The sequence below is a fragment of the Lagopus muta genome, chromosome 4 (assembly GCF_023343835.1).
Source record: "Lagopus muta isolate bLagMut1 chromosome 4, bLagMut1 primary, whole genome shotgun sequence".
NCBI lineage: Eukaryota > Metazoa > Chordata > Aves > Galliformes > Phasianidae > Lagopus > Lagopus muta.
In genome coordinates this window covers 59,184,392-59,205,284 of record NC_064436.1, presented here as the reverse complement: position 1 = coordinate 59,205,284, position 20,893 = coordinate 59,184,392, and the positions used below count along the sequence as shown (strand labels likewise).

Genomic DNA, 20,893 nt, shown 5'->3' with positions numbered 1-20,893 from the left:
AATCACCAAGCTCCAATCTCCCTGCCACTGGCAGGGTTTCCAACCATTGGATTAAGAACTAGATTAGGTTTCCCAGGGCTCCATCCAGCCTGGTCTTGAATACCTCCAGGGATGGGGCATCCATATTCTCTCTGGGCAACCAGCTCCAGCATCTCACTGTCCTCTCAGTGGAAAAACTTCCCCCTGACATCTAATTTAAATTTTTTCTACTTTAGAATAAGACCATTCCCCCTTGCATCTTCAGACATGCTTCAGACCTTGTTTGCATTCCACTAAATGCTCTCTCATATGTGTAACTGTGTTACATGGGTGGTTCATCACATAGGTATGTGCTGAGGACAGATAGATTTTTCCCATTTTATTTTAGTGGATCAATATGTCTAAATACTTCCTAAACTGTGTACCAGGCACCAAAGTCATTTTGAATATCACTGTAGGTACCCTGTACTGAAGGTTTGCTTCATTTAGCCGTATTTGGAATTATTTTTCCCCACAGTGTCACTAAAGAAAATAACCTTTATGGACATTATTACTCAGCTATACAGATACAGTACTGTTTCTTTTTTTTGTAGCTTTAGTATTGTAACAATGTGAAGAATCACTGTCTGATTACTGTGAGCTAGAGATGAAAGCACTTTATTGATGTAACCTATGACATTACCAGAATGGAACAGCTATTTTTGCTAACTCAGCCTATGAGTTATCCACCTCCATTTTACTTGCTTACTCCAAAAGCTTTAGCATCAACTGATTCCACGTTAAGCAGATGAACAGAAAATGCTTTCTTTTGTTCACTGGCCCCGGTGTTTTGAAGCTCTGTTTTCTTAAGCTGATGATATCAATCTTAAGATTGGAAAATGGACAGTTGGGCTCCTGCTTTTTAAAGTAGACAACCACTTTTCCTCTGCTTTAGTAATATTTGCACTCCGGCTGGACTGACCCTCTGCATTTGGTCAGCTTCAGAGGAGCTCTGGTAAGCACCTGCTTTACAAAACAAAGGAGGACTGCTAGAAGATGTAATATGAGTTCTCATTTCCTAAATACAGATTTATTCTCAGGGTGAAGTCTCAATTTCTCTGAAGCAAAAAAAGAAGTTTCCTCAATTTGCAAGGCTGTTGAGTATCAGTTTGAGACATTAGATAAAAATGGAGGCCTCCATCCTGGACAGAAGATTTCTGCCATTTGCCTGCTTTGGGATTCTTACTCAATTCAGAAAATCAGCAAATTCTCTGAGTGCTCAATGTTAGCCAAAATTTGAACAATTATAATTTTGAAATATGGAGTACAATATTCCTTTTTTTTTTTTTTTTTTTCTGTAAGAAAGTATGTCAGCAGAAACAATTGTGAGTACTAACTAGCTGGATAAAGAAAAAATTAAAACACTGAAAGAAAAGTTAAAATTCTGTGCTGATTTTCTTTAGGATTTTTACTGACATAGGCTACATCTAATCTTTTAAAACTTGAACTCAGCTTCAGGTTGGATGGTCTTCCTGCAACCTGGAAGCTGCTGTGGGCTGGCTGTTATGTCCCTAAGAAGGATAAATTTGAGCTTGCCAGGTTTGAACTAGGGGCACAATTTTCTTTCTGCATCCTTCCTGCAGAGATCTGCAGATCCTTTCTTCTTGTATCATAATTTTAGATTCAAGATGAGAGGAATACCTATGTCTGTCACCCCACGCATCTACCAAAATGCAAGGATACTGCCAGATAGAATTCATTCAGATAAATGGAAGGGAAAGAGTGCATGTAAGAGCAGGAGTTACAGATCTTTTTCCTTGAATAAATTCTGCTGAACAAGACTTCTAGGGAGAATACATATGTATTTCGAGGTCTGATTCTGTTGATTCTTTTGGGTGAGGGTTGTAGGACTATCACACACAGTCAGAATGAAGGCTGGTGAAACTCAGCTGATCCCCTTCTTGCTCAACCCTTCTTAGTGATGTGAGGAAGAGGCCAGAAGTTTCAATGGGATCTCTACAGTCTCTCAGCAGTTATCATGAACAGCATGAGCTGTTCAACTTTTCTCAGATAGATGGAAAATTTGTCACCAAGAGTACTGGGGTCTTATGAAATTCTCAGAAGCAATGCAATCTTTTGGCTTAGGCAGAAAATTACTCTCCCTGTGTGGCAGAGGAGTATGACCAAGCATCTTTCATACCAGGCTGCACTAAGCACAGACACAAAGCACTTCAGAAATAGCTAGGACATCTTTATGATAAAATCAGGAAAATAGCTAAGAGAAAATTGAACATGAAAGCAAACCTAATGTGCCTGCATCAGTCTCAGAAGCAGTGACTTCCTGTGATACCCATGCTATTGTTCTATGTTCTATATGCTTAGCTATACTTGTAGATTCAAATAATTTTGTGAAATATAGAGCAATTTCTGACAAATCAATTTGCAGATACAACTCCTTGCTATAACTGTCAGATTATTTACATTGTAAATGATATAGAGGACTGGCAATACTTTACCCTATTTGTGGAATATTATTAGTACTGATACAATTCCTAAACTTGAAATTAAAAGAGAATATCAGTGTAACTGAAGAAAAAACAAAAAAAACAAACAAACTGAACCCTGATTTTCATTACTTTTTCTTGCTTTAAAAGAGTATTTTGTACATAGAATAAAATGCTTTTAATTAAGATTTCTAGAAGTCTGCAGAACATTCATAGGAGTGCAGAACATTTAATTCCATAGTTGAACTGTAAGCTCTCCAGGTGTCTGAAATTCAGGCCATTTTAATTTGGTGCCCAGGGGCAAGTATGAAAAGGCTGTCATGAGAAAAAGAAGTCAATTAGAGGTCTGTCACAATGGTTGCATCAAATAACAGCCTAACAACCATTATCTTTTTTTTTTTTTTTTTTTTTTTTTAAGAGAGCATTCTGGTTTAATCATAAAGAAAAATCATTGGACTAAATCATAAAATGAATAGGCCTTGTAATAAATAAAGGTCTTGTAATGGCTCTAAAATGAATCCCAAATAGCACAAAATGAAGTTTCTTGTCTCGTGAGCTGATTTAAGGCTTACTTCCTTAGCATGAGCCTAATCAAAGAGCGCCTAGCGTACTAGCCTGGCACTGTGCAGGAGGCTATGGAGTGTTGATTAAGGAGTTTACAGAGCTGCTACTTACAGTAACCCATCAGCAGCTTCCATGGACTGCCTTGAAACTTTGTTGAAATTGTGAGAGAAAAAGTGCAGGGAAATGAATGCACTACACCTGTCCCCAAAGGGCATTTCCCTCTCAGTAACAAATCTCCTCCTTTACAGCATGTAAACAATATCTTGCAAGTGATTCCTGAAGACTGATTAGCTGTACAGAACTAATTGTCCGTGCGTAGGTAAACTGTCAGTGAGAACTGCAGAATAAAGCCTACAAAACATCAGTGTTATTAGTACTACAAAATGAAATTAAAATTAAAAATACAGCCATAGTGCTTTGGCCTGAATGTTTGTTGATGACCAGGATGTCCAAAACATTTATCAGGAAGGATAGACCAGGCATTAGCCATCCAGTTGGCTGGTCACTGCTCTCTGCAGTTAATTTGAATCTTAGCCGAGAACCTTCATGTCAGAAAGGGGAAGTGGAGTTCTATGGTATATCACAGAGGTTGCAAAGAAATTCAATGCTAATCACATAGCAAATCATACCTCAGTGATGTGTTTTATTGTCGTTTCCAATGTTTCAAAGACAGGAAAATAAGTTCCAGTGTTATTAACTGAGTTTAAGAGTGATACCACTCTTAAATAGGCCAGAGTAGGGTAACATTCTGCTTCCACACATTTGTCCCTGAGAATATATAAGTAATTATATATACACATACTAACAATGTATACAGTACAAAAATGTTGCAACCCTAGAATTTTCTAGTTTCAAAATGTGTGGATGACTTGATGTATACAGTGCGTTTATAGTTTAGTCACATTCATGCACTTTGCTGACTCAGATTTAATGGATGACAGACTGAGTGGAATAAAAAGTCGATTTGCCTTTTAAAATAATATTCTGAGAGCCTTGAACTGACAAGGTCTGCTGAAATATTAACTGCTTTCTCAGCACTGTGATGAGAAAAGAATAATTTTCAGTTTCCTCAAAAAAATAAAGACAGAAGGTCAGTAATTCTTCTGGGTCACAGATTAAACAGAAAACAGAAGTCAAACCATGGTGATGACAAGTGATATTCTATTTATAGAGTTATTTATTTACTTATTTAAAGAGAAGAAAACAACTTATTCCTCCCTGAATATAAGCATAGGCTTTGTTAAGCTATCGATTTGCCTCCTCGAGCTTACTTTCTTGTATGGTGTAAAGGTCTAAATTAAAATGGATAGCTTTCTGACTTAGAACTAACTTCTATTGTATAACATAGAGAACTGCTCAAAGTCTGACTGTGCTGAGCAATTTCATAGTGTGAGGTCTAGATGTATTAAAGCAGTGTAGCTGATTTTGTACCTTTATTCACACGATACACCTCAATAGTTTTAACACTCATATTTAAGGCAATTATTCAATCAAAGCCAATACTTTACAAACCATTCCCTGAACACAGACGCTGCATTTACAATGCCTTATTAGTTTGTCCTAAGGCCAAGCAACCCTGCCTGCTCTCATTCAGTGCTGTCCTCATAAAACCTTCTGTGTTACTTAAGCACTGGACAGAACCCAGTTCTTGTCCTTCTTTTTGCGTAGAGAAACTCTTTCCCAGTGAAGCTCCAGCTCAACCTCAGGCACACAGCCTGTGGTTGCTAGTCCTATTGAAAGGAAGCTCAACAATAGTGAGTGTGTCATGGTCTCCTCCTGAATATGAAATTATACAGAATCATAGAATGACTTAGGTCACTGAGCTCCAACAGCCCTGGCATGGGCTGCTCTACATGAAATCAGGCTGTCCAGGAGTCCATCCAACCTGGCCGTGAACAAGGATGGGGCATTCACAACCTCACTGGGTTTACTCACACCATTCTCTGAGTAAAGAATATTTTCCAATGTCTAACCTAAATTTCCCTTCTTTTAAAGTACCTTACTTACTCCATCAAAATGCTCATAGTGGCTGCAGAGTTACAGTTTCTCCAACAATCTGTTGAACATCCCCTTACCATGGTACCATTAGCCCTATGTCTATTCAGCACTAGGTATCATGTATTCCTGCCATTGGTTTATGCATGCCAAAACCTATGGAAGTCACATTTTTTGACCCAAGAACAGAAGTGATTCAGAGGGCAGAAATTCTCCATTGCATTGCAAGTAGTCGCTGCACATTGTTTCTTCTCCCACCTCTGCTGGATTTGTCTCTCCTCTCACAGCAACCTGCTGAGCTCCACATTGCATAAGGTCTTTTTCAGGCAGGTTTAAAAAAAGAAAAAATTTATTTCCTGATCTCCTGAGCTTTTTGGGCTATTTGTACTTCTACTCTTCAACATCAGAGCAGAGCCTGAACATGAATACCTACTTGCAGCTCAGTGGTTAATCCCCTCAGCCAGGTGCTCCTAGAACAAGCTGGAATCTCACCAACACAGGGGAACATTTATCTGAGCACCTCCCAGCCTCACATCTGCTCTCAATTCTTGCTTATCAGAAGAAGCAGAATTCATGATATTTCCTTGAGATCAAAAGGGCAGTAGAGACAGCACCAGCAGAACTCTGTGAATAGGCAGTCAAACCCTCTGTAGAAAGAGTAGGATTTTTTAGAAAACACTGCCTTAAATGCACTTGAATAGCAACTGCCTGTAAAGACCTGTTTCATTTCAGAGCACTGCTTATTGTGAACACAAATAAAGCCATGTTTGAATGCTTCTGAAAATCTAACTCCAAATTTGTACCCGATATATTGTACTTGCCTCAGGAACAGTATATTTTTACTTTACCTGTAAGGTTGATATCAGGACATCCTCTAGCTCTCCTGTGACTCCAGTAGTACTCCCACACACTATTAATTAATAGATAGGTGACTCATACATTTTAAAAGTTTGGCGGACCTCTCTGTAAATCCACACTTCTCTGGTAATCTCAGACATGCAGCTATTCGTCACCATGACAGCAACCTATGAAAGCAGCCATGAAAATCTGAGATAACAAGCATGCAAGGCAGGAAAGGGTAGCTGAATTTTTCCAGGCAATTTACTGCTGTTATTTTGGCTCTGGATTATTTTTTTTTTTCAGGTGTATTTATATCACCAAATATTTTTTATTTGATTGATTTGAAGTTCAGGCATAGTACCTTATTTGTATAACTTCAGTCTCTGCTGAAGAAAGCCCCACAGCCTCTACCTAACTCCCCTACCACCAGAAACAAAAAAAGAACAGAAACATATTGTAAGTGGAAAGCTCTTGCAACATTCCTGAATAACATCCAGATGTATGGAAATTCCATCATTCAAAAGGAAATATTTCAGGGAGTAAAAAGCATATGCTCTAGGGCTCAAATACTTCATAAATAAGCCAAGAATGGGGAATAGACATTATCTATAGTGTTTTCTAGACACATTTTAATGCTTAATATTTTGCTTTGTAGTCAACCAATCAACAAAATTGGCTGGAGGGCCAATATTGCAAACTAGTGCCCAGTGCACTGACACAATAAAACCTTTGACAACCTTCACAGTCACTGGTAGATCTGAGCAGCAAGTTTGTAATGATAACATTAGGTATGGGTGATACGCAAAAGTTTCCTAAATCAGATTAAGGCTCACATTTTATCAGCCAGGAAGGAGGAAGGTAGAGAAACCACCTAGGTTTCTGAAGAAATATTCAGGTTCAGATACACAATGTTCAGTAACCATTCAGTAAATGGGCAAATAGGCAGGAAAAAAGTTCAGGAGCAGGAAGGCCATGCTTAAAATTGTAAGATCTGTATCTTAATCAGAACAGGTAGTATAGTTTTATGATATAGATTCACTACATTTTCTCCCGAATACCTGTTTTATGCAGTTATGCTGCATGCAAGCAAATTGCTCCTAGCAATATCAGCCTACTCCAATCAGATTTCAAATAGAAGCATTAAATATAGCTTTTAAAAAAATATGTATATTTCCTTAAATTGACCACTGGAAGAAGTGAGAAATCCTCTAAGAACCTCCCTGAAAGAGAGGACTGCAGTGTGCCCTCATATCTGATTAAATATAATAAGATCCATGTGGGAGTGAGACTTTCTATATAACCCAGAGGGGGAACCAACTCTTGTCACAACTCATACCCTTACCATCACAAAAACCAGGACAGCATAACACAGCAGCCACTAAGTTCCCTTATTGGTGCTCAGCCAATAACTGAAGGAGATTTTGTCTTGTTATATTGAGGTTAAATTATGATTTAAATTCCTGATAATCTTTTCCCAAGCATCTAGTGATAGGATGTGATAGGAAACAGCTTCAAGTTGCACCAGGGGAGGTTTAGATGGAATATTAGGGAGGATTTCTTCATGAATACAGTGGTCAAGTATTGGCATGGGCTGCCCAGGGACTGGTGGAGTCACCCCATTGCTGGAGGTATCCAGGAGATGTATAGTTCTGTGAATGTGGTAGGTCAGACTGATAAGTCTTTTCCACACTCTATAATTCTATGACTCTATAATGAAAGCTTACCACCAAAAGCGGTGCCTTATTCCCCACTTCTTTTTTTCTCTGTTTCAATCATTGTCTAGATGGCCTATATAGATCCTATGTGGAAAGCGAGATACAGCCTTAAAGGCAGAAATTGTATGGACTTAAACATTAGGAGTTAAAAAACAAAACAAAAACAAAAACAAAAAAAACCCCACACTTATCTAACCTGAGCTCTGCAGCTGAGAAATACTTCTAGTACTTAACTTAAAAATATAATTTTTCACAAAATTGAAAGACAAAACGAAGTAAAATCGACACATTCAGAGGAAAAAGCAGCATCGAGTGTCTGGCCATATCTGTTAACCTTTTCATGTCTGAGTTTTGCTGAAGCTTAAATACCTAATTTGTTCAACAGAGAATTCTCACCCATTATTTTTCACATGAAGCAGAGAATTTTAACATCTCTAAGTGCCTTCCTGCCTTCTCACAATCCAAAATAAATGCAAAGATAACTGCTGAATCTTTCTGAGTAGAAAAGGCCAAACTTGTGACTTCTGTAGTTTTTTTTCCATTTTTAAGAGGTTAGGAAGGAACACTGGAAAGGAAATAAGCTGGTGAATTGTGCTCTAGTCTCTCTGTAAAGACACCATTTTTCTGTTATTAGTTTGTTGGTTTCCTTTCTGGTCTTTTATTGTGTTTGTTGTTGTTTTCCTGTTGTGAAACTGCTGCCTATAAGAGAGGTAGGTTCAGAGACATAATGGCCCTACAGGCTGAGGTGAAACCGGATGGCCCATTTTCCCCTCTCTCCAGCTCTCTAATGCATCTCCTTTCTGAAGTCAGCTAGGGCCCTCATAGGAACCCTCCAGTAGCTAATTTAGCTCCCAGAAATTGAAAAAAAAAAACAAAACCCCACAACACTAGTACTACAAGGTAGTAGTACTCTGCCACTGAGTTACATAGACTCAGTGAAGAGTTTGATGTAGTCTGTCAAAAAGAGGTTGGAAGAAGACAAGGAAATGAGGAAGACAGATGTGAGGAAGGAAGATGAATGAGAGCAGTAGAGAGTGGCAACCTTGGCTCAGCTTCCTATGGCAGTCCAGACATAGGCCAGAGAAACTTTCTTGTGCTGTTATGCTGGGAAGGTGATTGCATTACAATCACCTTGATTACAAGAAGTTCCATTTTTTTCTAGTAAATGGACAATACCATGGAGTGGGATGTAAGTGGAGTTTAGACAGCTTGAATTTGAGGATCTTTGCATCAAATGTACCATCTCTTGGAAAGTGCCAGCTACACAGAGAACAAGTAACTCCTCCTTAGGATGAAGGTGGAAACTAGGAATTCCATAAGGATGGGGTCTCTTTTTTTTTTTTTTTTTTTATTTTTAATTTCATCCCTAAAATACCAAAACACTGCTCAGCAATCGCTACAGATTTTTGAGCTTTCAAATTTAAAAGGCAGCCTTTTTTTGTCACAAGAAAAGCCTGCAAAGAAAGACCAATAATGAAATAAAAAGTAGTGTCCACCTGTATGTGCAAATGGATGGAAAAATGCTTCAAAAGATGTTATTTCCCAATAATTTTCAGTATAATATTTGAATACTCAATTTTTTGTACAAATACTTTAACTAATCTGCCTCTGATCATTAGCAGCCAGATGATCCTTTCATTACACCCATTCAGATTATGATAGACAGATGCTAAAATGATAACTACCCCAAGCAAGTACTCAGCCGCCTTCTTTCATAAGAATTATGCTTTCTAATACAAAACTGTGCAGTCACTTCAAGGTTAAAAATGTAAGGCCATCAAAACAGCCATTTAATCAACTACTGAATTAAATCTCAGAAAAGACTCAACTGTTATGACTGTTGCCATTATCATTTTTAAATATGGAAAATGTCTATTCTGATTTTGAATCTCTGCAAAATGGCTACTCTCCAAGGGTATTTCTGAATAATCTATATAAAAGAATTTGCACATCTAATGGCCATGGCTCCTAAAAGATTGCAGGCAGCTATTTAAGTAGAACCTGTGAGCTCTGAAACAAACTTTTAACTGAAATGCAAGACTACTATCCTGAAAGCTTTGGCATTTTTTAATATTCCTTTCATCTTGTGTGTAAGGGAATTTCAGCAAGTTTAATCAGTTTAACAAGTAAATCATACAGCTATTTATCTGCATTTGTTGGGATGAGGTTAAATTACTTCTAGAGAAAAAATGCTTTTTTTTTCTGATTTTTGTTTTCATAAACAAAATCACAGCATGTGGACAAAATAATCTTTTGAAACAAAAGCTGCTGATGTAAGCGAAGTGGCAGCGTTTTTTCCTCTCTTCCCTTTCCCAGTAAGAAACATTTGCAACAGCAAATGCTCAGATTCTGGCTCCAAGGGGAAGCTCAGTACCCAGACTTACTCTCCTAGACACTCAATGCCTGTGTCACATGGGCCATCTTGTCCACGTAGAGGCATGGAATCGAATTGGCTAAAGCTTACCAGTGCAAAATACTGGAAAAAGAAATTCTGAAGCCTTATACCTCTGCATAGCCTAAATGCTTGAGCCAGGTCTACATTGAATGTCTCTTGATCTCTGTTGAATACATGTAGAGAAGTCAACTACAGAGCATCAGGTTGGCATGAGCTCAAGTGACTCAGTTTGGCAACGTATGTTAATGTATTCTATTAACCCCCAAAGTGGGAGACTCGTTTCTGAAAAACACAGCTCTTCTTCTGCGCCTAGGTGAGGTTCACAGCCAGTATGGAGGTGTCCTGAAGATGTTTGTCTGCTTCATTAATAGCAGGTTGGCATAGTGCTATTTGCGCTATGAAAAGAAAAACGTGGTAATTCCTAGTTCTTTGGCAAATGCTCTTATTCCATGCCATTTTGCAGAAGTGAGATAGCAAAGTGGCCTTTGCTTCCCTGAATGACATTTCCAGAATACGGTAATTTATCAGTACTTTTCAGTGTATAGTTGTCATATGTGTCTACAAGAGAAGGTCTAGCAGGCATGCTCAGAGCACATTTCTGGCTTCCAGAACCTGAATATATTTTGCCTTTAGCTAGTCATCTCCTCATGCTATAGTAGTTCTGTGTACAGACAGAATTAAAATAGCAGATGAGTAGAAAGCCACGGGTGGGACAAATCACACATATTAGTTGAGGAAGCTAGCGGATAACTTTGTGGGACAAATGACCTACAGGAGATGCCTTCTGTCCTTCAGCTCCAGGGGAAAATTTGAATTATCATCTTATCCAAGATGCTTAACTTTGAGATACATATACAGGTAAAATAAAATCACATTTTACTCTCCCAGCCTTCAAGATATGCATTTTAAATACATGATTAAAAGGTATAAAATGCCCCTTAGAACTATAGGGCAAGTACTTAAGTGGTTAGTTAGACAAATTTTTGAGGTATTCAACATAGCAGAGCAATTAAGGATGTGCCTAGATACATTTTAACAGACATTACCTGTTCTCTGCTAGATCATAACCACAGCAGTGAAAATGATCATTTATTCTTGTCTCCAGCTGTGGGGAAATCACAGCTGAGCCTTTCCTGACTTCACAAAACCAAGTAGACCCTGACTAAAAGCACAATGGAGACCACGTTCCTGCCCAGTTCCTTCATCTCTGATATTTTCTATTGCTAACACACTCATAAAAAAGAAGCCAATCAAATTTGCTATATATTTTACAACTTAAAATCCTTTTAATATACCACGAGTCAACCTTCATGTATGAATTTTCTTACGTTTTTGAAACTGTCTTGAAAACTTACCCATGTAGGGCTTTGTGCCAGCCATAGATGAAGCCTTTTCTGAGCCTTTTACTATGGTTGCAATGTTAAAGTCAGTGATATGAACATGTCCTGCAATTATACAAAGTAAAAACAGAAGTCAAAATAGCACATCTTACAAACATTCCTTGCTTTATTCAGTGTTTAACTGATAAATCTGAACAATTTAATGTCTTATTATTTACTATTAAGCACAGCTCATAGCTTAAAAAAAAAAAAAGTAATGACAGCAAAAAAAAAACCCATGCTTTTTTTCCCCCTGCATGGTTGTATCTATTATTTGTTTGCACACTGAACCTCACTTCTGACCGTCCCTGAACCTCCTCCTTCTGTGAGAACCAAGGACAGCAATTGTCTTTTCGGAGCAGTAATGCACAGAACAGTGCTGAATTTCTTGGAGCGATGTGTGAACTCTGCCTCACCTTTTCTCTAACTAGAGCCATCCCTCACAATCTCCTGCACTCATGACACCTGTCTGCCATCACATCCACTTTGTGTTACAATCAGCCTGGCTTTTTCAGGGTGTCCTTGGGGCAAAAAGGGAGCTGAGAAGAAAAAAGGGTATTTTAAAAATACAATAACTACAAAATTAGATTCATGGTAGTAGAGGAGCATTTGTGTAACAGCAGCAGGTCCCAGACAATCCTTCCTTTGACAGCAGATTACAAGATGAAAGATGTTTGACACAATACAGACCATGGACTTGCTGCCTGACCAAGACTGCTGATTTAAACTCAGCTAATCAGGTTGGATGGCTCAAACATGCCATCATTACTTTTTCCCTAGGGTGATTTATGGCACAGGCTAAATTGCTCCACCATTGCAAGGCAATAGTTGCTAATTCTCATCTGCCTTAGGCAAGTAAACTGAATGCAAATCCAGAATGAAAATGTATCTGCACAATTTTGTCTGCATAAATCTGCTGGTATGTTTTGCATCTTCTACTTAGGGGCTAGTTCCTGCTGTGGACGCTTTGCCTGTGATTCCACCTGGCAATGCCACTGTGGAGGACGTGGATAGGTGCTCCCTTCCCCAGCTTAGCCGCACACTCAAATCATAGTTGAGACATCTTGCCTTTAGGTGGAGTCCTGAACGTTGAGTTCATCTGATACTTTCCCCTCCTCTTTTTTAAAAATCAGGATCTCAAACTCACTCAGTCCACAGCGTGGAGCAGGCTTTGGGCATGAAGCAGTTACTGAGTGAAGGAAGCTGTTACCATGTTTACCGTCAAAGATGAAAAGAACGTAAAAGTTGATTTGCCTGTGGTCCTGACACTGAACATTTCCCCAGTGCCAGACTGAGGAACAGCAATCTCAATGAACGATTACACTGCTTTGACAATCTGACCTAGATCCTACTCAAAGTCTCCAGGAAATGTACCTGCCAGCCTCCAAACAGTCTTCAGCCATACGTGAACTGAAATTCTCAGAGTCCCCTCATTTGGCCAGACCTAGGATGCTTTTGAAAGTAAAATGGAAGAAGGCACATCTCATTTCCAAACTTAAACATATTTTTTTCAAATGGGTTACATAGCAGAAGTTTTTGATTAAGTGCTTTACACATTTTTTAGTCTTCACAAGAACTCCTTCTGTTGTGGTGATGCTTACTCCTAAGACACCCTGCCCAAAAAACATGAGCAAAAGGTAAACAAAAGCATTGAGCAGAGCAAGTAATTCCTTCATAGAGAGTGGAAGGTGTTGCTTCCCATAAAAGCAGTCAGAGAGCACAGCCTGTCTTGCCACCAGTTTCCAAGATGGCATTCCTCCCTCTTGCTGGCTGCAGCTCATGGCTAGTGAGGAGAACTGCAGTTCATTTCTGCAGTAGAACATGATGGCAGAATGCTTATTGAGAGGGACAATTGAACCACACACAGGCACTCCATGGCATTGAGGCTTTAATTCCATGTGCACTGTAGAATGAAAAGCTGCAACGATCTTGAAAACTAAGATTTTTTTTTGATAGATAAAATTGTGTCATTTAAATGACACTACTGTAAATGATTCTCCCTATTAGAGTGCCAGCATGATAGCCTGTTGCAAAACACCTATCACATAATATTCCATTCAAACTGATCCAAACAGTTGATTTGTAATGAAAATTGCCTCTCCTGCAGTGCATTGTTTTCTCTCCCTTTTATTAGATTTCTTTTCATTTAACAAAACCAAAGTAGCACATGTGTGAAGGGTTATAAATGTTAGTTGGTGTGTTTTGTTAAAAATGCCTCTCTGTAAGGGAAGTAGATAGGCTTGAGAGCTCTGCATGCTGCTGGTGATAAAGTAGTAATGCTTTGCTCCCACGGTCACAGCACCACACAGCAAAACCACATCTGTATCTCTGGAAAAAAGAACACCTTTGTTCTTCTACAGCCTCTGGGGTGCTTGAACACAGATTTTGCTTGATGCTTAGAGGGCTGGTAGTTTGCCATGGAGGACCGGAAAGGTGTCCTCTGGGCAGGTGGTGGTTGTGCTGCCATAAGGACTGCAAACAGACCCCAGTTTGTTATGAGCCTTTCTAATCAGTCTCTATGACATTTTTATGGCTGCAGATGCATGTAGTCACATGCGTTATAGAATTGTAGGGGATGAAAGGACCTCTAGAGAGTAGTCCAGCCACCCTGCCAGAGCAGATCCTAGACCAGGTGGGCACCCAGGTGAGTTTTGAACATCTCCAGAGCAGCAGACTCCACAGCCTCACTGGGCAACCTGTTCCAGCATTCTGTCACCCTTACTGTGAAGAAGTTCTTAAACGCATTTGTGCAAAATTTCCTATGCTTCAATTTGTGGCCATTTCCCCTTGTCCTATTGCCACTCACTGCTGAGAAGAGTCTGACCTCGTCCCTTTGCCTCCTGCACCTTAGATATTTATGGACACTGATCAGATGCCCCCTGAATCTTCTTTTCTCAAGGCTGAACAGACCCAGGTTGCTCAGCCCTTCCTCATAGGAGAGATCATCTTTGTGGCCCTCCATTGGACTCTTTCCAGGAGATCCTTGTCTTTTTTGTACCAGGGAGCCCAGAACTGGACACAGTACTCAAGGTGAGGCCTCACCAGGACAGAGTAGAGGGAGGGATGAAAGATAACTATTTCTGCAGTAAAAATACAACAGTTCTGGCTATTTTAATTTATTTCCAAAATTTCAGTTCACAGGGACATTTTACCTTCTGAGCTTCACACCTTGTACTTGATCTCTCTTTTCGGATTTTATCTAGAAAAACTGACCATCAAGCTCAAGTCCAGTATCCTGGCTACCTTCTCAGGTACCAAGTAAGGTACTGGACTGAACAGTATGTCAGCACCACCTGGATTTGGCTATTAAGAGCTGCGAAGCAGGGCAATGCACAGCAGATTCAACAGAACCTATATAAATTCAAGTATCACAACAGAAGAGTTCTTTGCTTAATGTCCTAGGATGCATGACTCCATCTGATAATGAGAGGATAGCAGATAGTGGAGGAGGCAAATGCATACATTTCTCCAGCTCTCTGCAAAATGGTTATTTCAAATCTGATTGCACCGGTTTCAGCTAAGTATACATGTATAGTTCATAGAAACATAAAGGCTGAAAAAGATCACTAAGATCATCTAGTCCAACCATCAACCCATCACCACCATGCCCACTAGACTATGTCCTTTAGTGCCATAACTACCCTTAATCTTGAGTAGAAAGAATCTCAATGACAATTATTTCAAGAACTGCATTCCTCTAGTGTGCTGCCAGGTAAGGCAAATCTGTAAGTTAGTTTCTACAGACAGTATATGACCCTTTAAAGCTTTGTGTGCATCTCAGAAAGAATGCATGAGGTATAAACATATGGGGCACGTGTACATCAGTTTATCACATATTCACCAAATATTTAAGGCATAAAACAAATCATCTTTGACTATAACTGATTTTTTTTTTTTTTTTTTTTTTTTTTTTTGCTAAATGAGAATAGATCATAATTGTAATTAAAACAAGTTCTGATAGGTGGCTGAGGCTGGCTGACTAATGAGTTTCAATGAGTTTTAATATTCTAGGGTATGAAAGTGAAGGGGTGAATCTGAGGACAGAAAGAAAAAATACCAGTCTGGAGTTAATGCCACCAGCTCAGCATGCATCAGAGCTGATAAGAAATCTCTGCGTAGTAATATTTTGGATCAAATTCAGATCTACTTTGCCCAGAAGGTCAAACTCTATGAACTATTTAAAAACCAGTTCTTCACATTCATCTATATTGAGTACAAGAATGTCATCTTGCATCCAGATGAACTTTGCATGCCTTGGCAGCTGGACACTCATCATCAGGAGATTGCTAGAAGCCTGATGGTCCTGCTTAAGGTGTGTTCAGGAGTCAGCATTCAGGGCTTAAACTATTGAATTTATGGGTGGTGATTTTTATTCATCCTATTTTTAGTTTTAAGACCAAGATTGCTCATTGTCTACATTTTTCAAACTTGATGTTAATTTCCAAATGAGAGTTGAGAGTCTCACATAAACAAGGAAATAGACTTTTAAGGAAAGATTTGATGATCATAAAATAATATAGTCGTATATAAAAAGGCAAATAACACACCAACTTGAATCTACCTTTCTCCCTCCTAAGAGAAATGATTATTGAGTAAAATTATTACTGATAGAAGCAATAAACCAGTCAATTATAAAAGCTTTTAAAGGAGTTTTGGGATGTCATAAAAATGAGGAATAAAGTGAATGTAAGCAGCATGTTTCAAAACAAATGGAAGAAAACACTTTCATAAAAGATGGTGAACTGGTAGAACTTGTTTCTCCATGTGGTTGTAAAGGCCAGTTTTGGCAGCAGCTTCAAAGAAGTAGTAGTAGAATTCATTAACAAAGACCCATCCAGTTTTTAATGGGAATATACAAAGCTTTACTAACATCCTAATATAAAAATTGCAGGTGATAAGGATCACCGAAGCATCTGATGACTAGAATTGGCAGCGGACACTGTCTGTGGAGATGATCTTTTGACTGCGATAGAATACTGGCTGGGATCCCGTGTATGATCCTGAGGTGAATTCTTTGAATCATAGAATCATTAGAGTTGGAAAAGACCACTAAGATGATCTAGTCCAATCATCAACCCAGTCTTCCTTGGGAAGCTATGCAGAAACCTTGCTGTATCTTGTTTCAAGACATCATTTCACACTTGCCTGACAGGAAATCAAACCCTTGCAAATTCTTGGAAACAGTATACTAACAGTTTGGTTGCTCTGCACTACACAAAATCTGGATGTCAAAAGGGGAGCCTCATGATTTCTGCAGAATGATCAGAAGTGCTAATAATGCTGTTAAGTAGCTATAGAAAGAACAAGTTATCATCTCTGATTAAAAAAAAAAAAAAAGAAAGAAAAGAAAAAAAGACAATATCCTAATATGATTAATACTCTTTGTTTTTCTATATTTCAGACATTATATGTATCCTCAGATGCAACAACTAATAGATCATGGAAATATTTAAAGGGATCGTTAATTTCTTTGACATTTCAGGATAAGTGCAACATAGACCAGACTTGTCAAGCTTTAGCCCTAAACACTGTCATTTCAGATATATAGATTTAAGCCATTAATGTGAAAAGAGCGGTGGAGGGAACAGAATACTGTTATCAGGAGATTTCTGTAGTTCTTTTCTCTGTATAATAAAATAATAGTAGCTGCCATGAACCACAAAGCAGTTTTTTCAGTTGTTACTGGAGTATCTATTTGAGACACATGCTAGAAGAAGAGAACTCTACTGCTAAATTTAGAGGTTATTGATAGTTATAAGCCTTCTGGGAGAGAAGAGAACACAACAGAAGAGATTTGTGTTTGTTTACTTAGTTCAATTTAGAGTTTGAACCAAAAAAATGGGACACCAATGCTCCTGCTGCAGCACCCTGAAAATGTTTCTAATCTCTCCCATCACGAGAGAGTGAATATCTTAAGGACATCTGACAATCATCTTCTGCTAAAGAAGAATTTTCACAGTTCTTATATAGTATGACACTTCTTGTGATGACCAAACTCATCCGCTACTACATCAGAACTTCAGCAGAACACTATGTTCCTACACTACAGGAAGTGAGGATTTGTTCAAATGCAACAGCCATAGGAACAGAAACAGAGAAAAGAAGCTGCTTACCTTACACATACATATATTGAACAATTGCTTATTTATTTATTTATTTTTGCTAAGTGAAAGTTGATGGTTCCTCAAAAAAATTGTGTTACTGTGAAGTGCCTATATAATCAATGAATGTACAGATGTTATAATTACGAAACATACCAGAGAGTTTGGCTAAGCAGTTATTATACCAAAAGAGAATAGATAGAATGCTTACCCATATCCTCTACTCCCTATGAAACTCCAAAGGAGCAATCTCCAGAAGACATCCTTCCCTCCTGCTAGTCAGCTCTTAAATGGGTTCTAGAAGACGTGGAGCCTGCCTCCACCTCTTCTGACAGCATAGGTGAATTGCTTTCACCTGTGCTCCCAGGGCTGACTCATTGCTCACCTCAGGTGATCTATCAGAGGTTCAGGCCATGATTCAGCAGTTCCCATACAGTGTCGCATCTTAATTGAAGCTTTTTTAGGGCTTTTGGATAGGATTCATGTGTCTAAATGCAAAATTTGGTTCTCTATATCTTTACAAAAAACTTCCTCTGTATTATTCACTGAAGAGAAATAGATATTAATGCTTAAGTGCAGACAACCAAAATGGATCAGATGATCTAAATGAGTCTGTATCTATAAATAAATGATGATGACCAGCATGATACAGACACTACTACTACATCGTCATCTCATTTAGTGAGTACAGGGTCTCTTGCCCAGACTGGGAGAACTACAGCACCCAGACACAGCAGATCTGTGAGCTGATTAATTCTGCTCACCAAGGTCTACCTTGGTAAAGACTGGTGAAGCACCATGCTGCTTTGCAGAGCAGGGGCTATCCATCCCAATATTTCCAAGCCGGCACTAGCTAATTTTGTTGCTGAATATTTTGTAGTCACCCAAATGTAATTCTGCAACATACTGCTGGCTCTTGCGTAGCTCATCTACACTACATTGGATCCCATAGGAAAGCACTTCCAAGAGGCTGATTTTGTGTTGTAACTGACCTTGCTGAGGAGCAAGGAGAGATAAGCGTAACTACTTCAAAGGCTGTCAATCAGAGATTTAACACTCATAGTCATTTCATGTTGCCTTTCCATCTTTAATTCACACAGGACTTAAAGACAAGATATTTCTATTTCATGCTTATTTGCTGATATTAGTGTCTAGGGAAAATTAACACATGTGAGTCTGAAACACTAAATTCCTGAAGTCCTAGATGGTTTAAGACTGAAATATCATTAAGTTTTATTGGCGTCAGTATTCCCAGAGGTAAATTCCAGCTGTCTTAAATGTTACTTCTTTAATCATCTTTAACATGCTGACCCAGCAGCTCTACAACAGATTTTGAAAAATAATTGTATCTTTGGCATCATTTCAAGTCTGTATTTTTTTCAGAGATTAACAGCTCTTAGTTGATTTCTGAAGTGTATAAAGCAAAACAAGTCTTTCCCAGCGGCAAACACATGTTAATTTCCATTTTGTCTGTCTTGTACTTCTGTTCTAATTAATACAAGGTCAAAACTTGCTTTTATTATATTTTCTCGTATCCTTGCTATAAATGGCTGCAAAAAGATGCATTTCATTTTAGCAAAATACTTCATATATTCTCTGCATCTGTATGGTTCTCATAAAAAAAAGTCAGAATTTTTATTCACTCAGCACATTTTTTGCTTGAGATCATGGAAATAGTCTTGAAAATTCAAAGCTGATTATGTTGTTAGACATTTTTAAGTATTTTTTGAGCCAGAACTATATGTAGAACCATGAAAATTTTATAGGCATTTTAGAGGCAAATTTCAGATTTCGCATCTAAATTTAGGAAAATAATTTCAGATGAACAATATTTTGCTATTTGAAATTTCCTAATCCTTCATGATTTCAGTACAGAAAATAGATGCTTGGTACTGCTGTATTGGAAGGTCCCTAAAGAGCGATTATCACTGAATCATAGAATCATAGTATATCACAAGGTTGGAAATGACCTGTAAGATCATCTAGTCCAACTGTCTTCTCATTACCACTGCTACCACAAGTACTAAACCACATCTCACAGCTCCTCATCCAGGCGCCTCTTGAACACTGCCAGGGATGGTGACTCCACCACCTCCCTGGGCAGCCATTCCAGTGCCTGACCACTCTGAGAGAAAAAGTTTTTCCTCATGTCCAACCTAAACCTCCTCTGGGACAACTTGCAGCCATTTCCCTGGGTCCTGTTCGTTGCCTGGGAGAAGAGGCCAAATCCCTCTTCACTACATCTCCCTTCAGGAAGTTGTAGAGTGCAATGAGGTCTCCCCTAAGCCTCCTCTTTTCCAGACTGAACAATCCCAGCTCCCTCAGCCGCTCCTCATAAGACTTGTGCTCCAGACCCCTCACCAGTTTTGTTGCCCTTCTCTGGACATGTTCCAGGGCCTCAACATCTTTCCTGTAGTGAGGGGCCCAAAACTGAACACAGTACTCGAGGTGTGGCCTCACCAGTGCTGAGTAGAGGGGGATGATCACCTCCCTGCTCCTGCTGGCCACACTATTTCTAATGCAGGCCAGGATGCCGTTGGCCCTCTTGGCCACCTGGGCACACTGTTGGCTCATGTTTAGCTGAGCATCAACCAACACCCCCAGGTCCTTCTCTTCTTCACACTCATCCAGCCACTCATCCCCAAGCCTATAATGCTGCATGGAGTTGTTGTGCCCAAAGTGCAGGACCCGACACTTGGCCTTGTTGAACCTCATCACATTCATATCAGCCCAGTGATCCAGCTTATCTAAATCCCTCGAAGGGTCTCCCTACCCTCAGTGACTTACAGTAATCATGTTATTAAAATATTAACTTATTTTTGATTGGTGTCCCTGGTGATCCTCATTCCTATTAATTCTTTCATGTTCAATTCAGATCAGCTTTTTTTTTTTTTTTCCATAGGAATGAATATTGCAAAACTGCCAATTGGACAGGGGGATGTGCAGAATGTCCAGATTTCAACTGGAATCCTGCAGCTCAAGCTGACTTAAAAACCATGATCCACCATATCACAGACAGCTCACAAATTAGAGGCATCTCAGAGAATGCAGTCAATATTTACTCACCATGCTCATCCAGTAATATGTTGTCAGGTTTGATATCCCTGTAAAATAAGAAAATGCATGAATTATAATTCATAGCAAAAGAAAATGTGCACTTTAAAAATGTTTTCCATATGTTTGCAGGGGCCAAGTAACTTAAATTAGAGCAATGAAAATCATATCATATACAAAGGTAAATGATTTTTATCTACATTATTTACTGCCTTGAAAGCATGCATACTAAAGATGTTGCCTAGCTTTCTATTTCATATGTTTTTGTTTTCATATGGTTAGCATTGACAAAGATTTGGCTTTCAAGATGTACTTTACTCTTTAAAGTAGTGGGAACAACAAAATGGAAGATTCACATCCTGGACGTGCCTGATTGCCTCAGGGACTC

At 38.9% G+C, this 20,893-nt stretch overlaps 1 protein-coding gene across 3 annotated transcripts in view; it reads right to left on the bottom strand.

Annotated features, from left to right (window-relative positions):
• Positions 1-20,893, bottom strand: part of STK32B (serine/threonine kinase 32B) — a 152,101-nt gene that overhangs the window by 24,295 nt on the left and 106,913 nt on the right. For all 3 annotated transcript variants that reach the window (XM_048943147.1, XM_048943149.1, XM_048943148.1), the window contains exons 5-6: positions 20,518-20,555; positions 11,327-11,416 (exon numbers count right to left, since the gene is read on the bottom strand). In XM_048943147.1, coding sequence (XP_048799104.1) covers positions 11,327-11,416; positions 20,518-20,555 — 128 coding nt within the window. The remainder of the gene's footprint in view (positions 1-11,326; positions 11,417-20,517; positions 20,556-20,893) is intronic.